This window comes from Salvelinus alpinus, chromosome 22 (assembly GCF_045679555.1).
Source record: "Salvelinus alpinus chromosome 22, SLU_Salpinus.1, whole genome shotgun sequence".
Taxonomy (NCBI): domain Eukaryota; kingdom Metazoa; phylum Chordata; class Actinopteri; order Salmoniformes; family Salmonidae; genus Salvelinus; species Salvelinus alpinus.
Genome location: NC_092107.1, coordinates 11,537,951 through 11,560,924, shown reverse-complemented (window position 1 = coordinate 11,560,924; position 22,974 = coordinate 11,537,951). Strand labels below are relative to the sequence as shown.

General features: G+C 43.3%; 2 protein-coding genes and 1 long non-coding RNA gene across 10 annotated transcripts; all 3 read left to right on the top strand.

The window, feature by feature from the left end:
- Nucleotides 1–543: 543 nt before the first annotated feature.
- On the top strand, nt 544–3,912 carry LOC139548994 (distal membrane-arm assembly complex protein 2-like). 8 transcript variants are annotated; one of them, XM_071359022.1, is made up of 7 exons: nt 649–811; nt 1,245–1,364; nt 1,499–1,689; nt 2,009–2,089; nt 2,274–2,413; nt 2,856–3,018; nt 3,381–3,912. In XM_071359022.1, exons 2-7 carry the CDS (start codon nt 1,335–1,337, stop codon nt 3,532–3,534), a joined length of 759 nt encoding a protein of 252 aa, XP_071215123.1. In that variant the 5' UTR covers nt 649–811; nt 1,245–1,334; the 3' UTR covers nt 3,535–3,912. The 8 variants fall into 8 exon arrangements, with proteins under 8 accessions (XP_071215130.1, XP_071215128.1, XP_071215125.1 ...); XM_071359023.1 differs by lacking the exon at nt 649–811 and adding an exon at nt 951–1,017; XM_071359029.1 differs by lacking the exons at nt 649–811; nt 1,245–1,364 and adding an exon at nt 544–642 and having other exon boundaries at nt 2,856–3,072.
- A 412-nt stretch (nt 3,913–4,324) lies between these two features.
- LOC139549736 (uncharacterized) lies at nt 4,325–7,488 on the top strand. Its single transcript, XR_011669920.1, has 7 exons — nt 4,325–4,385; nt 4,496–4,564; nt 4,662–4,790; nt 6,591–6,729; nt 6,888–6,943; nt 7,100–7,176; nt 7,291–7,488. It is a non-coding gene; the product is annotated as an uncharacterized lncRNA (long non-coding RNA).
- A 27-nt stretch (nt 7,489–7,515) lies between these two features.
- LOC139548696 (ras and Rab interactor 3-like) lies at nt 7,516–22,734 on the top strand. Its single transcript, XM_071358434.1, has 9 exons — nt 7,516–7,565; nt 9,868–10,021; nt 10,547–10,598; nt 13,190–13,272; nt 16,344–16,572; nt 18,413–19,066; nt 19,268–19,585; nt 19,759–19,890; nt 21,617–22,734. The coding sequence occupies exons 1-9, from the start codon at nt 7,516–7,518 to the stop codon at nt 21,898–21,900; spliced, it is 1,956 nt and encodes a 651-aa protein (XP_071214535.1). The 3' UTR covers nt 21,901–22,734.
- Nucleotides 22,735–22,974: the final 240 nt, after the last annotated feature.

Genomic DNA, 22,974 nt, shown 5'->3' with positions numbered 1-22,974 from the left:
AGATGTTGCCACACTTTTACATTCTTACTTAGGCTATTCTATCACTCTCTTTCAGTTACTACAATTCTCAATTCTCCATGTTGCCTGTATTCCCCAGTCATACTTTATAAAATCATTCACTCAACACACCACCTGCAGTCCTGCACCCCTCAAATGATTAACCGATCCACCAATTTCCAGGTCCTAAAATGAATCTAGAAGGACTGACCTGCTCTCAGACAGTGAATAATAGCTTACCCTACTGTCATTATCCAAGTTATTTTGTCTGTGGTCTAGTTAGCCGACATTGACAAGAAAAGGGTAGAGAAGAAACAGATTCACACAATGTCTAGTGCTATTGCCAAACAACAACTGTGATGATGGAGTATAAATGTTAATTTATTATGGAAAGCCCTAAACGACATAACTTGGCGTCAAATTACAGTAGCTTCTTGAATGCAAAGATTGTACAGCGTATAATTTAGTGAAATCACCTATGTTGCGCTTCATTATTTTTTTCGGGTACTTTCCTTTTTGTGAGACTTCTTCGAGCGCCCCCCTGCGTTTTGAGAAATATCTACAAGGTAAATAGAACGCAAAAGCGCTAAGTTTGTCCCAAACCACTGCCCGTAGTACGTTAACAACATGGCTGCTCCCTTGATGGTAAGTTTATCCTTTGCTTCTCACGTCGCTAACGCTAATAAATACCAATTAAAACCGGTATTTTGCATTAGTGTAGCCTATATTTTTAAGTTAAAGGTAATCTCTGGGTTCAGCGTCCAGAATATAACGTTACACGCTATAGCAAAAAAGGTGGAGGGATCACATAACGGTGAGTATCTCGATAGTGATGTCTCAGTGCAATATTTTCTATAGTAATATTTTTGTGACAGGAAATATTCTGCAACACCTACATGATAAAATAAGTACAATGAGCATACATATTTTAGCAGAATTACAAATAGCAGGTTAAATAAAGCAAGGACAACCACCACCAAGCGCTCTGGCTCAACACATGGCACATAGCTATGACTCCAGGTAAATTGTCTTCTCACCTCTGCCTGCTTAAATTTAGTTTTGTAGAGTAAAAGACAAATCAGTGGTGGACCTTTTAAAAAGGTGCTACCTATCACATTTTTCTAGATTGTCAATAGAACAGATGTGATATAGTTTTGGGGATCAAGTGATATGTTTGGTACTCGTGGGGGGCAAGAACAGTGTGGGCCGTTGATCGCTGAAAAGTAACGAACTAATCAAATCAACAGTGATTTGTTGGAGTGCAAAAGTCTACACATACATGGGGGCCCTCCAAGAACAGGAGTGATGAACTGGTCTACGAAGTCAAAATCCAAACTATGCAACATCACACATGGACAAGAGTGGAGGTGCAAACTAAAGCACTCCTTTCACAACTCTTGGGTTTATAGTTACAGCATATTAGCATGGCTAGTAGATTTCCTCTCCTTTGCATTTGCCTCTCCTTTCTCACTGTCCATGTTCTGTGTATCTGTCTTGTCAGTTGATGCGGCGAAGCTGTAGGCAGGTGACCCTCTTGGCCGCCGCATCGCGTTACTGGAGCTCTATCCCTGTGGCTCCGCCCTCACTACAGTCCAGGCTCCTCCTCTTCCTCAGCCAGCGTTTCCATGACATTGAGACTATCCTCAGCTGGAGCTCCTGGTTCAAGAACCGAGGTCTACGACAGAAGAATTTGTATGTAACAGGAAAACACACCGATTATTCTAGCTACATGCATTTCTATCAGTGCGCCACGGTCTGAAATGAACGTGTAGGTTATCATCTGGTCCCAAATCAGTCCCTCCCCCTTGGCCCTTACTCTTTAATGCAATAAGGCGTTGGTAAGCAAAATGGTGGACGCTCCAACACTGCTTATGCTATCCAGACCCTTTTAGATCTTCATGCAATGAAGGGTTATAGGCTAAGGCGAATGTGTAGGGAGTGAAGTCGAACCGGCTGTCCCAACTCCATAAACATTGCTATCAGCCCAACCCCTGTCTCTTTCCCTTCACAGTTTCTATGGTTACACCCAGCAAAACTATGGGGACAACATTGCAGCTGCTTATTGCATCCTTAGCCTGAAGGGAGGATTCAGGTAACTGTTACGCCATCTTGGGCTGCCCATAACCGCCTGTGCATGCACCCTTTTTGACGTGTTGGGGAATATTGATGCGCTTTCAGTGGTTTTTTTTGTCATGCATTTGGATGTTTTTTTGGTAATATTTGCTGATCACTGTGTCATTCACTTGTTAGTGATGACTAGCCTTTTGACCCTCCAGGTTTGCAGGGCAGTCAGAGTGGTTCCGATTAGACAGAAGAGGGAAGTTCAATTGGGACTTCATGAACCACCGGGACACCTCCATAGAGGAAGTGGATGTCAGCAACACACTCATTAACTACACGGGCCTGGAAAACCTGGGTACATACCACTTTGTCCGGGGGGTGGGGATTTATATTCATTTCACATTGCAAGATCAATAAGCAAGTTACCCTTCCTAAATATTAATGGATAACTTAGCATTGTGGTTGATATGTATTTTTATGTATGTACTCTATGCCAGTGGTTTTCAACCTGTTTTCCACAGGGTTTAAAAAAATTAAAAAATTCAACAATCAATAACAGTTGGCACTATTAATGGTATTATATGCAATTTTACATTATTTTTCACAATGCATATTGTTTATACAAATAATAATAGGCCTTTAATCTGTTAGTCACTGATCAAATGTACTCTAAATTTGACTGCCAGGATTTTGTTAAAAACTTTCGGCAGTGATTTGGTGGTCTCCGAAACGGAAAAGGTTGGGAATCACTGCTTAAGGCTGTAAAATGTAACTCCTTTTTCTCTTCTCTTTCTCAGTGAAACAGAGGGGGTTGCGTACTCTCTCTGTGAGTGGCTGCGCTGAGGTGGATGACTGGTTCCTGTCCCGCCTCCATATCTTCCAGGACACCCTGGAGGAGCTTGACATTTCGAACTGTCCCCGAATCTCTGTGGGGGGCCTGGCCGCACTGCAGAAGCTGAGGTACACTGACCAACACGGAAGGAAATGACAAAGACCGAGGCGTTATATCAATTAGTACGTGAGGAACCGAGAAAAGACTATCTCCTTGCTTCGTCCTTAAAATGTATTGGAGGGAAAAAATCCAATGTCCCTCCTTTTGGACCTTCTCCTCTAATGCGTTTTGAGAAGAAGGTGAGGAGAGCGGACACAAGGAATCATGGGGAAATTATTTGAGAAAGAGACAGCATCACTAAAATGTCCATGCATTTCCTCATGGCACTTGCCTTAGATATATTTGCATATGTGTGTATATATAGGGGTCAATGGACTCCATAACTTCACAAATTGATACAAACATCCCTTCTCTTCCTCTTGTGTGTCAGGGGTCTGCGACGGCTGAACGTGTCCTCCCTCCCCAAGCTCCAGAACCCTGGGCTGGTCGCCATCCTGCTGGAGGAGATGCTTCCTCATTGCCATGTTACTGCTGTCGGGTACGACCACAGCCTGATCTACAGCCACACACAGACAGACGGCTAGACGCCCAGACACAGATAAAGGCCCAGGCTGACGCTGGACGTCAAAATCTGACTAGAGAAGTGGAGAGACACAATCAAAGTTGGGCATGGTGACAAATGCTCTTATTCGCTCTCTTTTTGTTTCTTTAACTAACAGTCACACAGACAGACAGGCAGGGAGGGATGCCCATTTAGTGTGTGATGTAGAGCCTCACTGATTTAAAAAATGATAAATTATCAGACAAGTGCTTTACTTACTTGTAGAGCAACATTGTCGTCCTTAAGCTATCAAAATTATCAGTCTAAAAAAAATTCCCTCAAAATATGTATATATGATGATGGTATGGATTATTATTATTATGCGTTGTATTGGTGATTTAAATAAAATATTTGTAAAGTATGCCTCCTGTTGTACATCTGGATCAATACAGACATTTATGAAGCAGACACAGAAAACCAAATAGACAAGTCATGGTTAGCGTTTTAAAACTGGTGTGAATCTTATTAACTGTGAGGGATGTAAATCCCATAATCCTTTGTGAGATTGAGGAGAGGAGACCTTAAAGCTGCCGTTGAATAGAAGGAATAACGATTCAAGAGGAAAACGGAGAGATTAACATATTTTGAAGACTGAAGTAATGATGTATTAACTACCTTATACTGTTGCAATCATACTGTTCAAAACATTGCTGCCATGACCTCATGCTTAAACTACTTCTGCAGGTACATAACACTATATTGAGTCATAATAATCTACACAGATTATTTTGTTCTTTGCTGCTATCACCACTCAAGATTTACCTCTTTTTACATCAGAAACACCCTGAGTCCTTCTTTGCCCTGGCCAGGGAGCTGTACCCAGGACAGTTTAAGGTAGAATCAAGCCTATTTTCTGGCTTTTTCTTAACTTAATTTCCTGAATTGTGCAGTTGGTGCCTGTGTATTTTTAGGTATCTCTAACAGCAGTGTTGTTGTATGTTAAGCCCACAGCATGTCACTACTTCATCAAGTTGCTGAAGGTCAAGGGGCTACTCAAATGCTGCTACTCACAGGTTCGGGATTCTTTCATATCCTTTGTTCTGTGTCTGAGTTAGTCACCCACAGCCTGTATTGAATTGTTACCGGGGTCATCCATTTCGGTTTGTGCAGAATATTCACACCCTGGAAAGTGTAGCAGCAGGACTGGAGGGAGAGGACCTGATTGAAACCCACGGCACCTTCTACACCTCACCGTCAGATTTATGTGCTGGAAAGAGTAGGACTTGGACTGGATGAAAGGTTAGTGTATGTGGTACGGTAATATCTAACTGTGATGGTTTAACAAAACGCTGTTATACCACCTAGGCAGACACTCATTTACATGGATATGCTAATTAAGTTGTAATTTAAAAGGAATATGGGTGCTATTAAAATAATTGTTGAATTATGCTATTTTACCTCTGACCTGCAGAGAAAATATTCTCTGATGACATCCCCAAATGTGACAAGTGCAGTAATCTGGTTAAAGGGAAAAGGGGATACCTAGTCAGTTGTACAACTGAATGCATTCAACTGAAATGGGTCTTCCGCATTTAACCCAACCCCTCTGAATCAGAGAGGTGCGGGGGGCTGCCATAATCGACATCCACGTCTTCGGTGTCCGGGGAACAGTGGGTTAACTGCCTTGCTCGGGAGCAGAACGACATATTTTTACCTTGTCAGCTCACCATATTCTTATCGGCAGACTCAGTAGCCTCGGTTTTTCTAATGACTGCCTTGCCTGGTTCACCAACTACTTTGCAGACAGAGTTCAGTGTGTCAAATCGGAGGCCATGTTGTCCGGTCCTCTGGCAGTCTCTATGGGGGTACCACAGGGTTCAATTCTCGGGCCGACTCTTTTCTCTGTATACATCAATGATGTTGCTCTTGCTGCGGGCGATTCCCTGATCCACCTCTACGCAGACGACACCATTCTATATACTTCCGGCCCTTCCTTGGACACTGTGCTATCTAACCTCCAAACGAGCTTCAATGCCATACAACACTCCTTCCGTGGCCTCCAACTGCTCTTAAACGCTAGTAAAACCAAATGCATGCTTTTCAACCGTTCGCTGCCTGCACCCGCACGCCCGACTAGCATCACCACCCTGGACGGTTCCGACCTAGAATATGTGGACATCTATAAGTACCTAGGTGTCTGGCTAGACTGCAAACTCTCCTTCCAGACTCATATCAAACATCTCCAATCCAAAATCAAATCAAGAATCGGCTTTCTATTCCGCAACAAAGCCTCCTTCACTCACGCCGCCAAACTTACCCTAGTAAAACTGACTATCCTACCGATCCTCGACTTCGGCGATGTCATCTACAAAATAGCTTCCAACACTCTACTCAGCAAACTGGATGCAGTTTATCACAGTGCCATTCGTTTTGTTACTAAAGCACCTTATACGACCCACCACTGCGACCTGTATGCCCTAGTCGGCTGGCCCTCGCTACATGTTCGTCGTCAGACCCACTGGCTCCAGGTCATCTACAAGGCTATGCTAGGTAAAGTGCCGCCTTATCTCAGTTCACTGGTCACGATGGCTACACCCACCCGCAGCACGCGCTCCAGCAGGTGTATCTCACTGATCATCCCTAAAGCTAAAACCTCATTTGGACGCCTTTCCTTCCAGTTCTCTGCTGCCTGCGACTGGAACGAATTGCAAAAATCTCTGAAGTTGGAGACTTTTATCTCCCTCAACAACTTTAAAAATCTGCTATCCGAGCAGCTAACCGATCGCTGCAGCTGTACATAGTCCATCTGTAAACTACCCACCCAATTTACCTACCTCACCCCCCATACTGCTTTTATTTATTTACTTTTCTGCTCTTTTGCACACCAGTATCTCTTCTTGCACATGATCATCTGATGATTTATCACTCCAGTGTTAATCTGCTAAATTGTAATTATTCGATTTATTGCCTACCTCATGCCTTTTGCACACATTGTATATAGATTCTCTTTTTTTCTACCATGTTATTGACTTGTTTATTGTTTACTCCATGTGTAACTCTGTGTTGTCTGTTCACACTGCTATGCTTTATCTTGGCCAGGTCGCAGTTGCAAATGAGAACTTGTTCTCAACTAGCCTACCTGGTTAAATAAAGGTGAAAAAAAAAAAAAAAAAGGATTCGATCCAGCAACCTTTCGGTTACTGGGCCAACCGCTAGGCTACCTGCCGCCCCAAACCATGTGAGTGCCTGCCTTATAATTTCTTTTCACTTCTTATCCATCCTTACTTGAATATGCTCTCTCCATTTTTCAGTTCCTCATAGTTCAAAGTTCTTACGGACCTGTTTATTAAACTTTCTTTGTAAAATACTTGATTTCTCCTTGTTCTCCATTTTCAGATATTGTTTTCTTTGGTGAGAATCTACCAAAGAGGTTCTTCACCTCAATGGCCATGGTGAGTGTGGTTTGGGTGGTGACCTGATAGACTACATTGAGTTTGTGTGTCTTTTCCATGTATGTGCAGATTTGTGTGTGTACAACCATAATAAGGTGATGAGCCATAATGAAAGGCACAGTACTCAGTACTGATTTCCTGTTTCTTTTCCTCCAGGACTTTCCTCGCTGTGATTTTCTGATTATAATGGGTACCTCCCTGCAGGTTCAGCTCTATGCTGCTCTTGTTGGCAGGTGAGTCTTTCAGGAGACTCTTTTCACAGGATCATGATTATAAAGTTATCTGATACACTACTATTGGTATAGTATTGCATTTCAACATGTGTCCTCTTCATCCATGGATTCTAGCATCAACGAGCTCATAAATGGTGTGTGATGGAATATGTGTTTGCACTGTTTCAAACAGCTGCCCCAGACTGCTCATTAACCTGGAGCAAGCAGGCAGTGTGAGTCCTCTGGCCTGTCCCTGTTTGTCTGGATTTGCGTGAGACTTTCCTTCCTCTATCCACCTCTGTATTTTAACTTGTATATCTTTCTGTCTGTGTCTCCCTGTAGGCAGATCCTGTATTAGGGATGATAGGCATTGTCGGAGGGATGGACTTTGACTCAGAGAAAGCATACAGGTGAGAAGCTATCGCTTTCAATTGAACTATGATAATAATGGTTAAGATGGTGTTGGAAGTGTTGCTGATGAATATTCATTAGTTATGATTTGTCAAAACCAAGGAGGAACAGGCCAATCAGAGCTCTGGGGCTGCTGGGAAGGCTAAGGTAGAATAACCAATGAGAGACCGGCCGGCTCCAACCCATCACTCGGCTTCAGTCTGGAAGCAGATTTGCATACAGTAACCAGGACTGTGCTCTACTGTCTGGTTTTGGAGTTTCTCATTTAGTTTGCACTCTACTAACTTCTCTCTCCTCTCCAACCTCTGTTTGATGTAAACCCACCTCCTGACTCCTACTGTGTGTATTGGTCTGTCTTTTGACAGTTCCCACAGATGGAGTTTATAGCAATACACACTAAAACAAGCATACTTTTCCTTCTGAGGGAGAGACCTACAGACACTGAGCTGTCAGCATGCCAACTAGCTCTGTTGAGTCAGTTGATTCATTTAGACGGAAGTGACAAAGTATAGAAGACATGGCAGGGTAACAAAGATGATGAATATCTGATTCATCCACTGATGTAGTGACACAACTACTGTAAATAGAATGAAAAAATATATAATATAGCATTTTATGATCAATTACTATTTACAATCAATTATAATTATGCATTTGTTTTTCATGGCATTGCTTTCTGTTCTTATTGTTTATATCAATTGTTTTAATATAATTATTTTTAATCTATTAAGCGTACCTGTGGCATTTGGTTTCTCTACTTCCTGTGGATGTTGGCGTTGGACGTTTCTATTTCAGCACGAATGATGCAGCAGAAAGTTACCACAGTGGTGTGATATGATGTCGCAATAAGTCTCTGGTGTTGACCAAATGCAACTCCATGCTTTCTAGAAGATTGTGTGTGATACAACGAGTAAAAACACAAAATAACGTGGCAAGGTCTCCCACTGAAGTTGGTCTTTTTCATGCACACACACTACATTAAGCATTGAGCTCATACACAGCTGGTACAACTGATGTTGATTGGTACAACTGATGTTGTCTGTGTTGGGTGCATGTGTTGTTTAATTCTATGTTGAATGTATTGTAACTGTGAGTTGAACAGAAAATACTATTGCACATTTACAGTCCACTTAGAATCCCACCTTTTATTGTCATGCAGCTTTTAACTGAATCCATTGTGTCTGTGTTTCCAGCTCTATAAAGTGCAACATTCAGATGTGTCTCTGGGTAAAAGAGAGCGAGATGAGCATTATTCAGGTCTTGAGAGTAAAGGCTAAGCAGACTCATTTCTTTATGTTAGATGTGTTAGCAAGGTTAACCACATGAAGGGGGTGGGAGATGAAGGAGGAGGAGAGAATGAGAAAAAGAAAAATAGAGAACTTGTGGGCAAGTGGAAGTGCAACATCAAATGTCAAGGTGTGTGGTAGAGGCAGGTGAATCATCGACACAAAATATACTTCTGACGGAACAGAGAAAGACTGTTGCTGAGGTACGAAATCTGCAGTAGACAAATGTTTTACCCTGTTATTTTTCACCGATAAGACAAATTGTAGAGCAACATAGTTAGAATGTGAGGACAGGTCTGTAGGCACAAGGTTACAACATGAAGAGATCTGTGGAGTTTGTTAGGCTGGCAACATGAAGAGATCTGTGGAGTTTGTTAGGCTGACAACATGAAGAGATCTGTGGAGTTTGTTGTGCTGACGTTGTGCTGACGTGGAGATACATAAAGTCACAAGCAGTAAGTAACCCTTTTTAATACATCTATCATCTCAAATCAGCCGTAAAGGTTAGTTCACCAACTTTTGGGTAAACTATCCCTTCAAATGTTAGTTGAGGAAGGATATAATCACTATTTTATTCCAGAATAACTTTTTCAAATAGTTTAATGTTCTTTGTTTCATATATTTCATGTTGATATATTGGATTTCATCTTAATCCATATGCAGTTGGCATACACTAAACATTTTGCACAACTATGTTTCTGTGGTGTCCTCTCTAGTCTGGGATGATGAGGGTGTTCGGTAGATCAGGATAAGAAGAATGACTCACAGGTGAGGATCTTTTCTCCACACCATGGATCGTTATTAGAGACCTACTGGGGTTATAGATCTATTTTATATGAGCTCTCTGGTGGTTTCCAGGACACAGATTAAGCATCGTCCTGGACTAACAGGCATTTAAAATGTAACATGCTTTTTAGTCTGGGACTAGACTTAATATGTGTCCGGGAAATCGCCCCTGTATGCTGTAACAGCATATTATGAAGCCTCAAACTACCCTTTGTGTCAATATCTCTAGAGGTGTGAGTGGCACGGTGAGGACAGAGAATGAGGTTACTGATAGAGTTTCGAGGAGGCCCCTGACCCTGCTGGACAGGTTGCGACTGTCAGGACACCTGGGCCACTGGGATAGAGACGAGGCCCATGCTGCCCTCTGGGGCCGGCCTGCTAGGGTGAGTTCCCCCCCGACTAACCTCTGTCTTTACACAGATCACTGTGCCCATCAGTCACTGTCTGTCCCAAATGACACCCTATTACCTTTTATAGTGCATTACTTTTCACCAGGGCCCATAGGCTCTACTACCCATAGGGCTCTGGTCAAAAGTAGTGCACTATGTAGGGAAAAGGGTGTCATTTAGGACAGACACACGGTGTAGTTCCATGACACTATCTACTGTCTGACCTCATTGTTGACCTCTGTATCCAGGCCCTTAGGCCTAGCCTCCAGGTCACCTTGGTACATTAGGTTAGCATTTGGACAGGCTGCGATTTTACAGATGATTTTGGAAGCAGACACTTACAGTATGTCGAGTTACTCTTGTAGTTCCCTTTTCTTTGCATGAAAGGAAATGAATGCAGAAGTGCTGCGTGTGAGAGAGTAAGAGAGGAGAGATACAGATGGACTGAAAGAAAGAGGAGCGGACTGAGTAGTGGCGTAGAAGTTGATCGATGCGGAACATATATTTGGTTTGCTAAAGAACCCCAGCTATCTTAAGGACCGTGTTTTAACAAGATCAGCCACTGAGACAAGTGAGTACGGTGAGACAATGGTGATCCAGTATCTGGATACAGCATCCTATTCCGCTGTAAGAACGACTGTATGTCAGGGTTAAGGTTGAATTGGTGGTATAAGCACTTTATATTTCAAAAAAGTATTTAGAACCCTTGACTTTTTCTAAATGTTGTTGTGTTACAGCCTGCATTTAAAATGTATTCAATTTAGATTTGTTTTTGTAGGCTGGCCTACACACAATAGCCCATAATGTCAAAGTGGAATTGTTTTTCGACATTTTTACAAATGTATTAAAAATGAAACCCTGAAATGTCTTAAGTCAATAGGCATTCAACCACTTTGTTATGGCAAGCCTAAATAAGTTCAGGAGTAAATATTTGCTTAACAAGCCACATAATAAGTTGCATGAACTCACTCTGTGTGCAATAATAGTGTTTAACATGATTTTTGAATGACTGCTTCATCTCTGTACCACACATGTACAATTATCTGTAAGATCCCTCAGTCGAGCAGTGAATTTCAAACACAGAAGGTTTTCCAATGCCTTGCAAAGAAGGGCACCTATTGGTAGAAAAAAATTAGCAGACTTTGAATATCCCTTTGAGCATGGTGACGTTATTAATTTCACTTTGGATGGTGTATCAATACACCTAGTTACTACAAAGATACAGGCGTCCTTTCTAACTCAGTTGCTGAAGAGGAAGGAAACCGCTCAGGGATTTTACCATGAAGCCAATGATGACTTTAAAACAGTTGCAGAGTTTAATGGCTGTGATAGAAGAAAACTGAGGATGGATCAACAACATTGCAGTTGCTCCACAATACTAACCTAATTGACAGAGTGTAAAGAAGGAAGCTTGTACAGAATAAAAATATTCCAAAACATGCATCCTGTTTGCAACAAGGCACTAAAATAATACTGCCAAAAATGTGGCAAAGCAATTCACTTTGTCCTGGATACAAAGTGTTACAGTATGTTTTGGGAAAATCCAATGCAACACATTACTGAGTAGCACTCTCCATATTTCCAAGCATAGTGATGGCTGCATCATGTTATGGGTATGCTTGTAATCGTTATGAATTAGGGAGTTTTTCAGGATAAAAAAATAAATGGAATGGAGCTAAGCACAGGCAAAATCCTATAGGAAAACCTGGTTCAGTCTGCTTTCCACCAGGCACTGGGAGATTAATTTACCTTTCAGCAGGGCAATTGCCTAAAACACAAGGCCAAATATACACTGGAGTTGCTTACCAAAAAGACAGTAATTGTTCCTTAGTGGTCGAGTTACAGTTTTGACTTAATAAGTCTACTTGAAAATCTATGGCAAGACCTGAACGTGGTTGTCTAGCAATGATCAACAACCAATTTGACAAAGCTTGAACAATTTTGAAAAGAATAATGGGCAAATGTTGCACAATCCCAGTGTGGAAAGCTCTTAGAGACTTACCCAGAAAGACTCACAGTTGTAATAGCTGCCAAAGGTGCTTTTACAAAGTATTGACTACGGGGTGTGAATACTAATGTAAATTAGATACTTCTATATTTAATTTTCAGTAAAGTTGCGAAATAATTTTTTGACATTTTCACTTTGTCATTATGGCGTATTGTGTGTAGATGGGTGAAGGAAGAAAAACATGTAATCCATTTTGAATTCAGGCTGTAACACAACAGAATGTGGAATAAGTCAAGGGTAGAAATACTTTCTGAAGGCTCTGCAAATGATGAAGTGAACAAAGGGGAGTTAAATTCTCTTCCCCAAATTTAGTTGACGATATTAGAGAACTTGATATTTAAAATAGCTTGCCTTGCATCAAAATGCTGCTTCCTATAGTTTGTTCTTGACACAAAGTGAACATACCAATGTGTCACTCACTATCACAGTCAGGCATCTGAACACAATGTTCATTAAACCCACTTCTGTAGCCCTATTGCGCGCTCACTTACAGTACCAGTCAAAAGTTTGGACACACCTACTCATTCAAGTTGTATTTTTTATTTGTACTATTTTCTACATTGTAGAATAATAGTGAAGACATCAAAACTATGAAATAACACATATGGAATCATGTAGTAACCAAAAAGTGTTAAACAAATCAAAGTATATCTTATATTTGAGATTCTTCAAAGTAGCTACCCATTCTCTCAACCAACTTCATGAGGGCAAGAACAGCTCAAATAAGCAAAGAGCAAAGACAGTCTCAGTCTCAAAAAATGAGAGTAAGTCTGTCTGTCTCTCTCTTTCGCTTCTCTCACTCCATATCTCTCTCATGTTGCCAGTGTGTCTGTTCATCCCTCCGTGGCTCTACAGTTTAACAGATCAGCTACAGTCCAGCAGTCTGTCCCAGCTGGGTCCAAGTCTGAATTCACCCTTGTCGTCTCTCCTCTTTCTCACCCACGCTCTCTTCCACTTATCATCTTCCTTTCACTCCTCCTGCACAACTATATCCTTGTCATCCATCCTAGTCACTTCATATCAAACGTTTCGTCCTCTATCTGCTCCTCTTCTTACTCTCCCTCCCTCTACCTGCTCCTACTCTTCTTGACGGCTACCATCTCATCTTCTCTCATTCTGTTTGATCTCCTTCCTCCCTTTCTTTTTGTGTGTAGACTCCTGGCTGTGTCCCAACTCTGACCTCCAGCCTGATCACTTGACTCAGAGGGCTCCTGGTACTGCCATGTGCACCATACAGGTAATATTCATAGCTGTATTCATAGCTTCATAACATGTCTATAAAGGTTGGGATCTACACTATATGGTCAAAAGTATGTGGACACCTGCTTGTCGAACATCTCATTCCAAAATCATGGGCTTTAAAATGGAGTTGGTCCCCCCTATGCTGCAATAACAGCTTCCATTCTTCTGGGAAGGCTTTCCACTAGATATTGGAACATTGCTGCGGGGACTTGCTTCCATTCAGCCACAAGAGCATTAGTGAGGTCAGCACTGATGTTGGGCGATTAGGCCTGGCTTGCAGTTGCCATTCCAATTAATCCTACAGGTGTTCAATGGGGTTGAGGTCAGGGCTCTGTGCAGGCAAGTCAAGTTATTCCACACCGATTTCGACAAACCAGTTCTGTATGGACTTCGCTTTGTTCAGAGTCATTGTCATGCTTGAACAGGAAAGGGCCTTCCCCAAACTGTTGCCTCAAAGTTGGAAGCACAGAATTGTCTAGAATGTCATTGTATACTGTAGCGTTAAGATTTCCCTTCACTGGAACTAAGGGGCCTAGACCGAACCATGAAAAACAGCCCCAGACCATTATTCCTCCTACACCAAACTTTACAGTTGGCATTATGCATTCGGGCAGGTAGCGTTCTCCTGGTATCCGCCAAACCCAGATTAGTTCGTCAGACTGCCAGATGGTGAAGCGTGATTCATCACTCCAGAGAATGCGTTTCCAGTGCTCCAGAGTCCAACGGCAGCAATCTTTACACCACTCCAGCCGACGCTTGGCATTGCGCATGGGGATCTTAGGCTTGTGTGCGGCTGCTCGGCCATGGAAAACCATTTCATGAAGCTCCTGACGAACATTTCTTGTGCTGAAGATGCTTCCAGAGGCAGTTTAGAACTGAGTAGTAAGCTTGCAACCGAGGACAGACCATTTTTACGCTCTTCAGCACTCGGCGGTCTCGTTCTGTGAGCTTGTGTGGTCTACCACTTCACGGCTGAGCCGTTGTTGCTCCTAGACATTTCCACTTCACAATAACAGCACTTACAGTTGACCGGGGCAGTTCCAGCAGGTCAGAAATTTTACGAACTGAATTGTTGGAAAGGTGGCATCCTAAGACGGTACCACGTTTTTTAAAATGTATTTTATTTAACCTTTATTTAATTAGGCAAGTCAGTTAAGAACAAATTCGTATTTACAATGATGGCCTAGGAACAGTGGGTTAACTGCCTTGTTCAGGGGCAGAACAACAGATTTTTTACCTTGTCAGCTCGCTGATTCAATCTAGCAACCTTTCGGTTACTGGCCCAATGCTCTAACCACTAGGCTACCTGCTGTTGAAAGTCACTGAGCTCTTCAGTAAGGCCATTCTACTGCCAATGTTTGTCTTTGGAGATTGCATGGCTATGTGCTCGATTTTATACACCTGTCAGCAACGGGTGTGGCTGAAATAGCCGAAACTAATTTGAAGGAGTGTCCACATACTTTTGTATATATAGTGTATTCACTGTGTTGCATTCTGCTTTAACATGACATGTCGTTTGAGACCCATTCCACCGGATGTGTTGCCAAGGTTTGACATGTGGTTCACATTGAGAAGCAGAAGTCTGCTCTGGGTGTTCCTGTTGCTTTGTAACAATATCCCAGTCAATTGTCCCTCTCAGCATTATAGATGAGTAGAGGTGTACCTCAGTTCAGACTGACTTCACTCTTCATTCGAAGACTTGTATCTTACATTTGAATACTGTATGTCCTTTTTCAAATCTATATAGGTTTTAAAGGCCCAGTGCAGTCAAAAGTATGTTTTTCTTGTGTTTTGATATCATACTGTACAACAGCTGAAGAAGCTATCACTGTAAAAGTGTGAAGAAATTATATCAGTAGCTAGGTTTCCATCCAATTAGTAAATATTCTAGAATCAGCATTAAAGAAAATATGTGCATTTTCCCACCAGTGGTTTGTTTCCACCAAACGGACTTGTTGTGAATAGAAATCATGACGAGTTTTCATGTACAGAATAAGTTCAATGTGCTTCCATCTAATTTTCAACTCTACCTACAGTTTTGTCACAAAAACTGTTGTGTTAAATAGCAAGTGTGCCTACTTTGGCCTTGGCCCGTGCACAATATCCAGCAGCTCACAGACACTGTGCTAGTCTACGTGATGAGATTATTATGGATAAGAGCGAGGATATTTTTATTCTTCAAATGGCAGTAAAGCATCAATCATCATGTCACCAGAATAAGACCCTCAATATTTATTGTGAAGGAGCATCAAGCTCATCACCATTCACTTTCACCACCCTGCGAAATTCATCATAACTTATTTTATCTGTAGCCAGCGTCATAGTGGGAGGACCACATACCGTATCATCGCGTGTCTCCAAGTTTACTTCAATACGACGGTTATTATATCAATATTTGCGCATAAAGCTGTTTTCACCGCCATTTCTCGCATAAATAATTTTACAGACACAAATAAATTGTGCGATGTCGAAAGAAGAAATTATCTCTGCATTTTAAAAGTTGTATTGAAACTTCCTGTCTCCATCACAGCTGTCGTGATTTTTTTTATACGGTATTACTTTACTCACATAAAAACTGTGGAAGGAAACGTGGTTAGTGTTATTTCCTGATAGTTGCTGGCTCCCATACACAGGATGAAAGGGTGCATGGGTGGAGTTTTGGTTTGCCTGGTGACATCACCAGGCGGTATAAGGTGTAATAGACCAATGACAAAGAGAGTTCTAAACCTCTCTGCCAATAACCTCTCTCCCATTAGGCCCGTCCTCCGTTTTGGTGCCCTTCCCCTCCCACTCAGACCTCTCCCGGACAGTCCTAGTAAAATTCTTGATTAATTATTTTGCTAAAAAGCTATTTTTGTTTATTTTTGACCACTACAGTAAGGTATTTATTTCTTACCCAGAAATTATTTGATGTTGAGATAAAAACAACCTTTAATACTGAAACCATTATATTGTATCAAATCATTCTCCAATGATAATTTAACATTTTCGGGAAGATCCTCATGTTCCTCATGCCTTTTAAATACACAGTCAAGCTCCCTCTCAAGTGTGTCTTCTGTTCAATAGCTGACAGCAGCCAATGGTGCTCTGTCCATCATCAACCCACTCTATCTCCATGAGCATGGCGATGACTGGCTGACGCATCAACCAACCAGCCCACAGCGAGTTAATCGGCCATCCAATTATAGGCGTGAGAGACGACTGAGTATGAGACCTTGGTCAGGGGCGGATCTTCTTACTAAGAGAGCTATCTCATTGGAGCAGGAGCCCTGCAGCTCTAGTCCTGATAATCCAGGTAAAGTGATTTTGCTGGTAAAGGCCCAGTGTGGTCAAAAACATGATTTCTTTAGTTTTATAATTATTTCCTCACTATGAGGTTGGAATAATACTGTGAAATTGTGAAAACGATGATAATGTCCTTTTAGTGTAAGAGCTGAAATGATTTGATATATAAAAAATATATTTTAAACAACTGCATTGGACCTTAAAGGTGTTTTATTATCCATGTCCATCCTGTCTGTGGGAAAATGTCACCGCATTAATCATGCTTCTCTCTGTAGCTAATGAGACATCCTAGAGCTCACTAGCCATTATGCCAAAACCAAAATCAACCAACGACTAACTGATACAGTGCATTAGGAAAGTATTCAGACCCCTTGACTTTTTCCACATTTTGTTACGTTACAGCCTTGTTCTAAAATGTATTAAATTGTTTTTATTCCCTCATCAATCTACACACAATACCCCATAATGACAAAGCAAAAACATATTTTATTTTTAAAGAAATAAAACTGATATCACATTTACATAAGTATTCAGACCCTTTACTCAGAACTTTGTTGAAGCACCTTTGGCAGCGATTACAGCCTCGAGTCTTCTTGGGTATGATGCTACAAGCTTGACACTTGTATTTGGGGAGTTTTTCCCATTCTTCTCTGCAGATCCTCTCAAGCTCTGTCAAGTTGGATGGGGAATGTCACTGCACAGCAATTTTCACGTCTCTCCAGAGATGTTCGATCGCGTTTAAGTCTGGCTCTGGCTGGGCCACTCAAGGACATTCAGAGACTTGTCCCAAAGCCACTCCTGCATTGTCTTGGCTGTGTGCATAGGGTCGTTGTCCTGTTGGAAAGTGAACCTTCACCCCAGTCTGAGGTCCTGAGTGCTCTGGAGTAGGTTTTCATCAAGGATCTCTCTGTACTTTGCTCTGTTCATCTTTGCCTCAAACCTGACTAGTCTCCCAGTCTCTACCGCTGACAAATATCCCCACAGCATGATGCTACCACCACCATGCTTCACTGAAGGGATGGTGCCCTACAGTGACGGATGGCATTCAGGCCAAAGAGCTCAATCTTGGTTTCATCAGACCAGAGAATCTTGCTTCTCATGGTCTGAGAGTTCTTTAGGTGCCTTTTAGCAAACTCCAAGCGACTGTCATGTACCTTTTACTGAGGAATAGCTTCCATCTGGCCACTCTACCATAAAGGCCTAATTGATGGAGTGCTGCAGAGATGGAACTCTGGAGCTCTGTCAGAGTGACCATCGGGTTGTTGGTCACCTCCCTGACCAAGGGCGGCCAGCTCTAGGAAGAGTCTTGGTGGTTCCAAACGTCTTCCATTTAAGTATGATGGAGGCCACTGCGTTCTTGGGGACCTTCAATGCTGCAGAATTTCTTTGGGTACCCTTCCCCAGATCTGTGCCTCGACACAATCCTGTCTCGGAGCTCTACGAACAAGTCCTTTGCTCTAACATGCACTGTCAACTGTGGGATCTTATATGGACAGGTGTGTGCCTTTCCAAATCATGTCCAATCAATTAAATTTTCCACAGGTAGACTCCAATCAAGTTGAAGAAACATCTCAAGGATGATCAATGGAAACAGGATGCACTTGAGCTCAATTTCAAATATCATAGCAAAGGGTGTGAATACTTATGTAAATATATTTTTTTATATTCATATACATTTGCAAAAATTTCTAAAACCCTGTTTTCGCTTTGTCATTTTGGGGTATTGTGTGTAGATTGAGGAAAAATACATATTTTATCAATTTTAGAATAAGGCTAACTTAACAAAATGTGGAAAAATTAAGGGGTCTGAATATTTTCCGAATGCACTGTATGTTTAGTCTTGTCTACAGGGTCTCCTGTGGTCCAGACTGCCCCGTCTCCCCCCACCCCTACAGGGGGGGTGGTTCTGAGGAGGCCCAGTAGGGATGCTTCCATTGAGTCACTCCACAGAACAGGGAGCCAGGACCGCAATAACACCCTCAGGACCCCCTCAGACCCCAAGCCCCTGCTCAGCCCTGCCCCTCAGTCGCCTCAGAGGGTGTCCTGGATTGAGGACAATGTATGGCTCTCCCAACCACCACCCCCCTCCCTCCTCCTCCCTCCCTCCCTGGAGCTAGACTCGCTGTCAATCAACAGCGTCGAGGAGGAACCGGAGTCGGTCACCAGTTCCTCCCACTCCCCCCACCCCTCGCATCGGTTGGCCGACAAGGTGATGCACCGCCTCTCGGCTGTGGGCCTCGCCATTGGTGGGCTGGGGCGTTCACAGAAGAGGCTGACCAAGCGGGTGCAGGAGCTCAGCAAGCGGAGGGACGGAGTGTTTGCTGAGGCAGTGCTGGGATTCGTTGAGATGACCCTAGGGGCTGGGTTTATCCCTGACATGACAGGTGCGGACCTGCTTCAGGAGGTGCGTACGGCTCTCACTGCCCTGAGAGAGACACTGCTGGACTGTCCTGAGATACAGATCTTCATAGACAGTATGGCCGACACAACAGACTGGGAGCTGGGTGAGTCCATGCATTGACAAATGAGTGTTAGAAAACATAATATCACTACTATTATACAGAAAAACTGCTTTAGTTCACTATCCACCACAAAGCCAAGACGGACGAATACTCAGCTACATAATATTCCAGAATTGGTTTCTAACAGCTCAGTCTCTCCTTATCATCCATTTTCTCCTTCTCTCTGTCCTCTATCTACATTAGATGCAATAATGGAGCTCTCCCTACACAAGGTGGCCCTAAAGCCTGTGAACGCCCACCTGTACACCTGCCTCCAGAGCTGTCGGGACCACGACGGTAGCCTGCAGAAGCTGAGGGAGAACCAGCGGCTCCTGGAGGGCCGGGGGGTGGAGGAGCTGGAAGGGACGCCTGGGGCGGGGGTCCCTGACCCTGTCACCCTGGAGAAGATCCAGCAGAGGTGGTCAGCCATGCACCAGTCCTACTCCCCCAGCAGGAAGGTCCATATCCTGCTCAAGGTCTGCAAGACCATCTACCACAGCATGATGGTCAATGCCAACCCAGGTGGGTGGTGCAGGGTAGACCTCCTCAGCCTCGGTATGTGGAGTAAATGGGGTTGGTTAGGGTTAGTGTATGTCTCTCTCTTTCTTTAGGTATGGTGAAATTCACCATACACTCTATTAAGGATAATATTTGGAGTTCTTTGACCTTTGACTCCTTCCTCCCCTCTGTCTCAGGTGTGGTGTATGGGGCTGATGACTTCCTGCCCTGTCTGACCTGGGTGCTTCTGCGTGGTGATGTGGTCACTCTGCAGCTGGACACTGACTACATGATGGAGCTACTGGACCCCACACAGCTGCAGGGAGAGGGTACAAATTATACAAACGTATCACGCAGACCCACAGAAACATGTACAGCACCTGTGAAAAGTTTGGACACACCTATTCATTCAAGGGTTTTTCTTTATTTTAACTATTTTCTACATTGTAGAATAATAGTGAAGACATCAAAACTATGGAATAAATAACACATATGGAATCATGTAGTAACCAAAAAAGTGTTAAACAAATCAAAATATATTTTAGATTTTATATTCTTCAAAGTAGCTACCCTATGCCTTGATGACAGCTTTGCACACGCTTGGCATTCTCTCAACCAGCTTCACCTGGAATGCTTTTCCAAACGTCTTGAAGGAGTTCCCACATATGCTGAGCACTTGTTGGCAGCTTTTCCTTCCGTCTGCGGTCCAACTCATCCAAAACCATCTCAATTGGGTTGAGGTCGGGTGATTGCGTAGGCCAGGTCATCTGATGCAGCACTCCATCACTCTCCTTCTTGGTCAAATAGCCCTTACACAGCCTGGAGGTGTGTTGGACCATTGTCCTGTTGAAAAACAAATGATAGTCCCACTAAGCGCAAACCAGATGGGATGGCGTAACGCTGCAGAATGCTGTGTTAGCCATGCTGGTTAAGTGTGCCTTGAATTCTAAATAAATCACAGACAGTGTCACCAGCAATGCACCATCACACCTCCTCCTTCATGCTTCACGGTGGGAACTACGCATGCAGAGATCATCAGTTCACCGACTCTGCATCTCACAAAGACACAGCGTTTAGAACCAAAAATCTCACATTTGGACTCATCAGACCTAAGGACAGATTTCTACCGGTCTAATGTCCATTGCTCGTGTTTCTTGGCCCAAGCCAGTCTCTTCTTATTGGTGTCCTTTAGTAGTGGTTTCTTTGCAGCAATTCGACCATGACGGCCTGTTTCACGCAGTCACTTCTGAGCAGTTGATGTTGAGTTGTGTCTGTTACTTGAACTCTGTGAAGCATTTAATTGGGCTGCAATTTCTGAGGCTAGTATCTCTAATGAACTTGTCCTCTGCAGCAGAGGTAACTCTGGGTCTTCCTTTCCTGTGGCGGTCCTCATGAGAGGCAGTTTCATCATAGAGCTTGATGGTTTTTGCGACTGCACTTGAAGAAACTTTGAAACTTCTTGACATTTTCCGGATTGACTGACCTTCATGTTTTAAAGTAATGACGGACTGTCATTTCTCTTAGCTTACTTGAGCTGTTCTGGACATAATATGGTCATGGTCTTTTACCAAATAGGGCCGTCTTCTGTATACCACCCCTACCTTACAACCCCTACAACACAACTGATTGGCTCAAGCGCATTAAGAAGGTAATAAATTCCACAAATTAACTTTTAACAAGGCACACCTGTTAATTGAAATGCATTCCAGGTGACTACCTCATGAAGCTGGTTGAGAGAATGCCAAGAGTATGCAAAGCTGTCATCAAAGCAAAGGGTGTCTACTTTGAAGAATCTCAATTATGAGATTTTATCACTTTTTTGTTTACTACATGATTCCATATGTGTTATTTCATAGTTTTGATGTCTTCACTATTATTCTATAATGTAAAAAATAAAGAAAAGCCCTTGAATGACTAGGTGTGTCCAAACTTTTGACTGATACTGTATATGTACACGGACACTCACTGGAAATGAGCCCACCTTATACAGTAGTAACCCTCTTTCGATCTCTGTTTCCCTCTATCTACCTCTGTGTCTGTCTCTCTATTCTGCAGGAGGTTACTACTTGACGTCCCTGTACGCCTCTCTCTTCTACATCAGCAGCTTCCGCCCTCGTCTCGCCACGCGCCAGCTTACCACCGAGGCCCAGCCTCGTCTCACCACGCGCCAGCTTACCACCGAGGCCCAACAATCCCTGAGCCAATGGCATCGCAGGCGCACCGTGCACTGCAACCAATCACGACGCAGCACGAAGCGGAGGACCCTCCGGGGACCTGGGCATGGCGAGAAGGGCAAGGAAAACTCCAGTGACACAGAGCCGGAAACTGGCACAGTTTAACTGATGACCCACCGGCGCCCTCTAGTGTTGTGGCAAAGGCACTGCACATAATCTCAGAGGTTGTGGTAGCGGTGAGGGAGGAGGAGGGCAGCAGAGTGGAGGGTCAAGGACCCCCAGCTGCACAACTCCAGGCCTCACCTCGGAAGGGGAGACAGGACTCTGGTTAGTCTCCGCAGCGTCCATGAGGACCACAGATGCTAACCTCCACAGCGTGGCCTTCGCTCCAGATCAAAACTCCAAACCTACAACCTAATTTTGGCCAAAATTAACCAGATAGATTACTGCTGCCAAGGTTTCCTGTTTCCAAGCTATACAGAGGGTGCTCTAGCAAACAAACAGCAGAGACCTGAGGACACCATCCAACCTGGAACTGAGTGAGTAGTGTTTGGTCTGATGCTATTTTGAAAGCCAAGAATAAAAATAAAGTACATTACAATGATATATTTTAATTTATGGAGACTGAATGCTGAGTTAAGGCTGCCAGGCTTGCTAGGACAGACCAGATATAACTTCAATTAGCACTAAGGTGTGAAGTGAAAGGTGTTGAAGCCTTTGGGACCAACACGTGGCAGGAGTATTTGAAGCCCCATCCTGCTGTTCAGAGATCATCCACTGGGATTTTCTACAAGAAATCTGCCTCCAGAAATAAAAGTTTCTCCCAAGTGGTTGTGACATCTACTCCCGTTGCCTGCTGCACTGCTGCTTGGATTCCACCTGGCGATCTGTTCACCGTCTGCCCTGGTCTGTCTCCCCCTGACTGGTACAGGTACCCCCACCACACTCACCCCTCTCTCCTGAGCTTTTGCTCGCCTCCAGCACTCACGCATTATTGGGGTGAGTGACTCTGAATTTACAATGGCTAGCCCCAAGTCGTTTTTTTTTTTTTTTTTTTGCATTTTGCTATTTGCCTCATGACTCCTGCATGCTTTGTTGACTACGAACTTTCTTTACCCAACCGTGGGACAGACTGTTTGTTCCCACACTCGGGACTCTGACTCTATTGTTTACGCAGAGCTCTCCCTGTCCTATGCCGTGCCTTGATTGTATTACTGTTGATGATATCTGGAAATGTGC

What these genes read in the sequence shown, in the direction of transcription:
- LOC139548994 (XM_071359022.1), top strand. Translation starts at nt 1,335, where the DNA reads ATGCAACATCACACATGGACAAGAGTGGAG. An exon ending in GGTCTACGACAGAAGAATTT is followed by an intron (nt 1,690 to 2,008) that starts GTATGTAACAGG and finishes TTCCCTTCACAG; the next exon opens with TTTCTATGGTTACACCCAGC. An exon ending in AGCCTGAAGGGAGGATTCAG is followed by an intron (nt 2,090 to 2,273) that starts GTAACTGTTACG and finishes TTGACCCTCCAG; the next exon opens with GTTTGCAGGGCAGTCAGAGT.
- LOC139548696 (XM_071358434.1), top strand. Translation starts at nt 7,516, where the DNA reads ATGATAGGCATTGTCGGAGGGATGGACTTTGACTCAGAGAAAGCATAC. An exon ending in AAGATCAGCCACTGAGACAA is followed by an intron (nt 10,599 to 13,189) that starts GTGAGTACGGTG and finishes TTTTGTGTGTAG; the next exon opens with ACTCCTGGCTGTGTCCCAAC. An exon ending in CACACAGCTGCAGGGAGAGG is followed by an intron (nt 19,891 to 21,616) that starts GTACAAATTATA and finishes TCTATTCTGCAG; the next exon opens with GAGGTTACTACTTGACGTCC.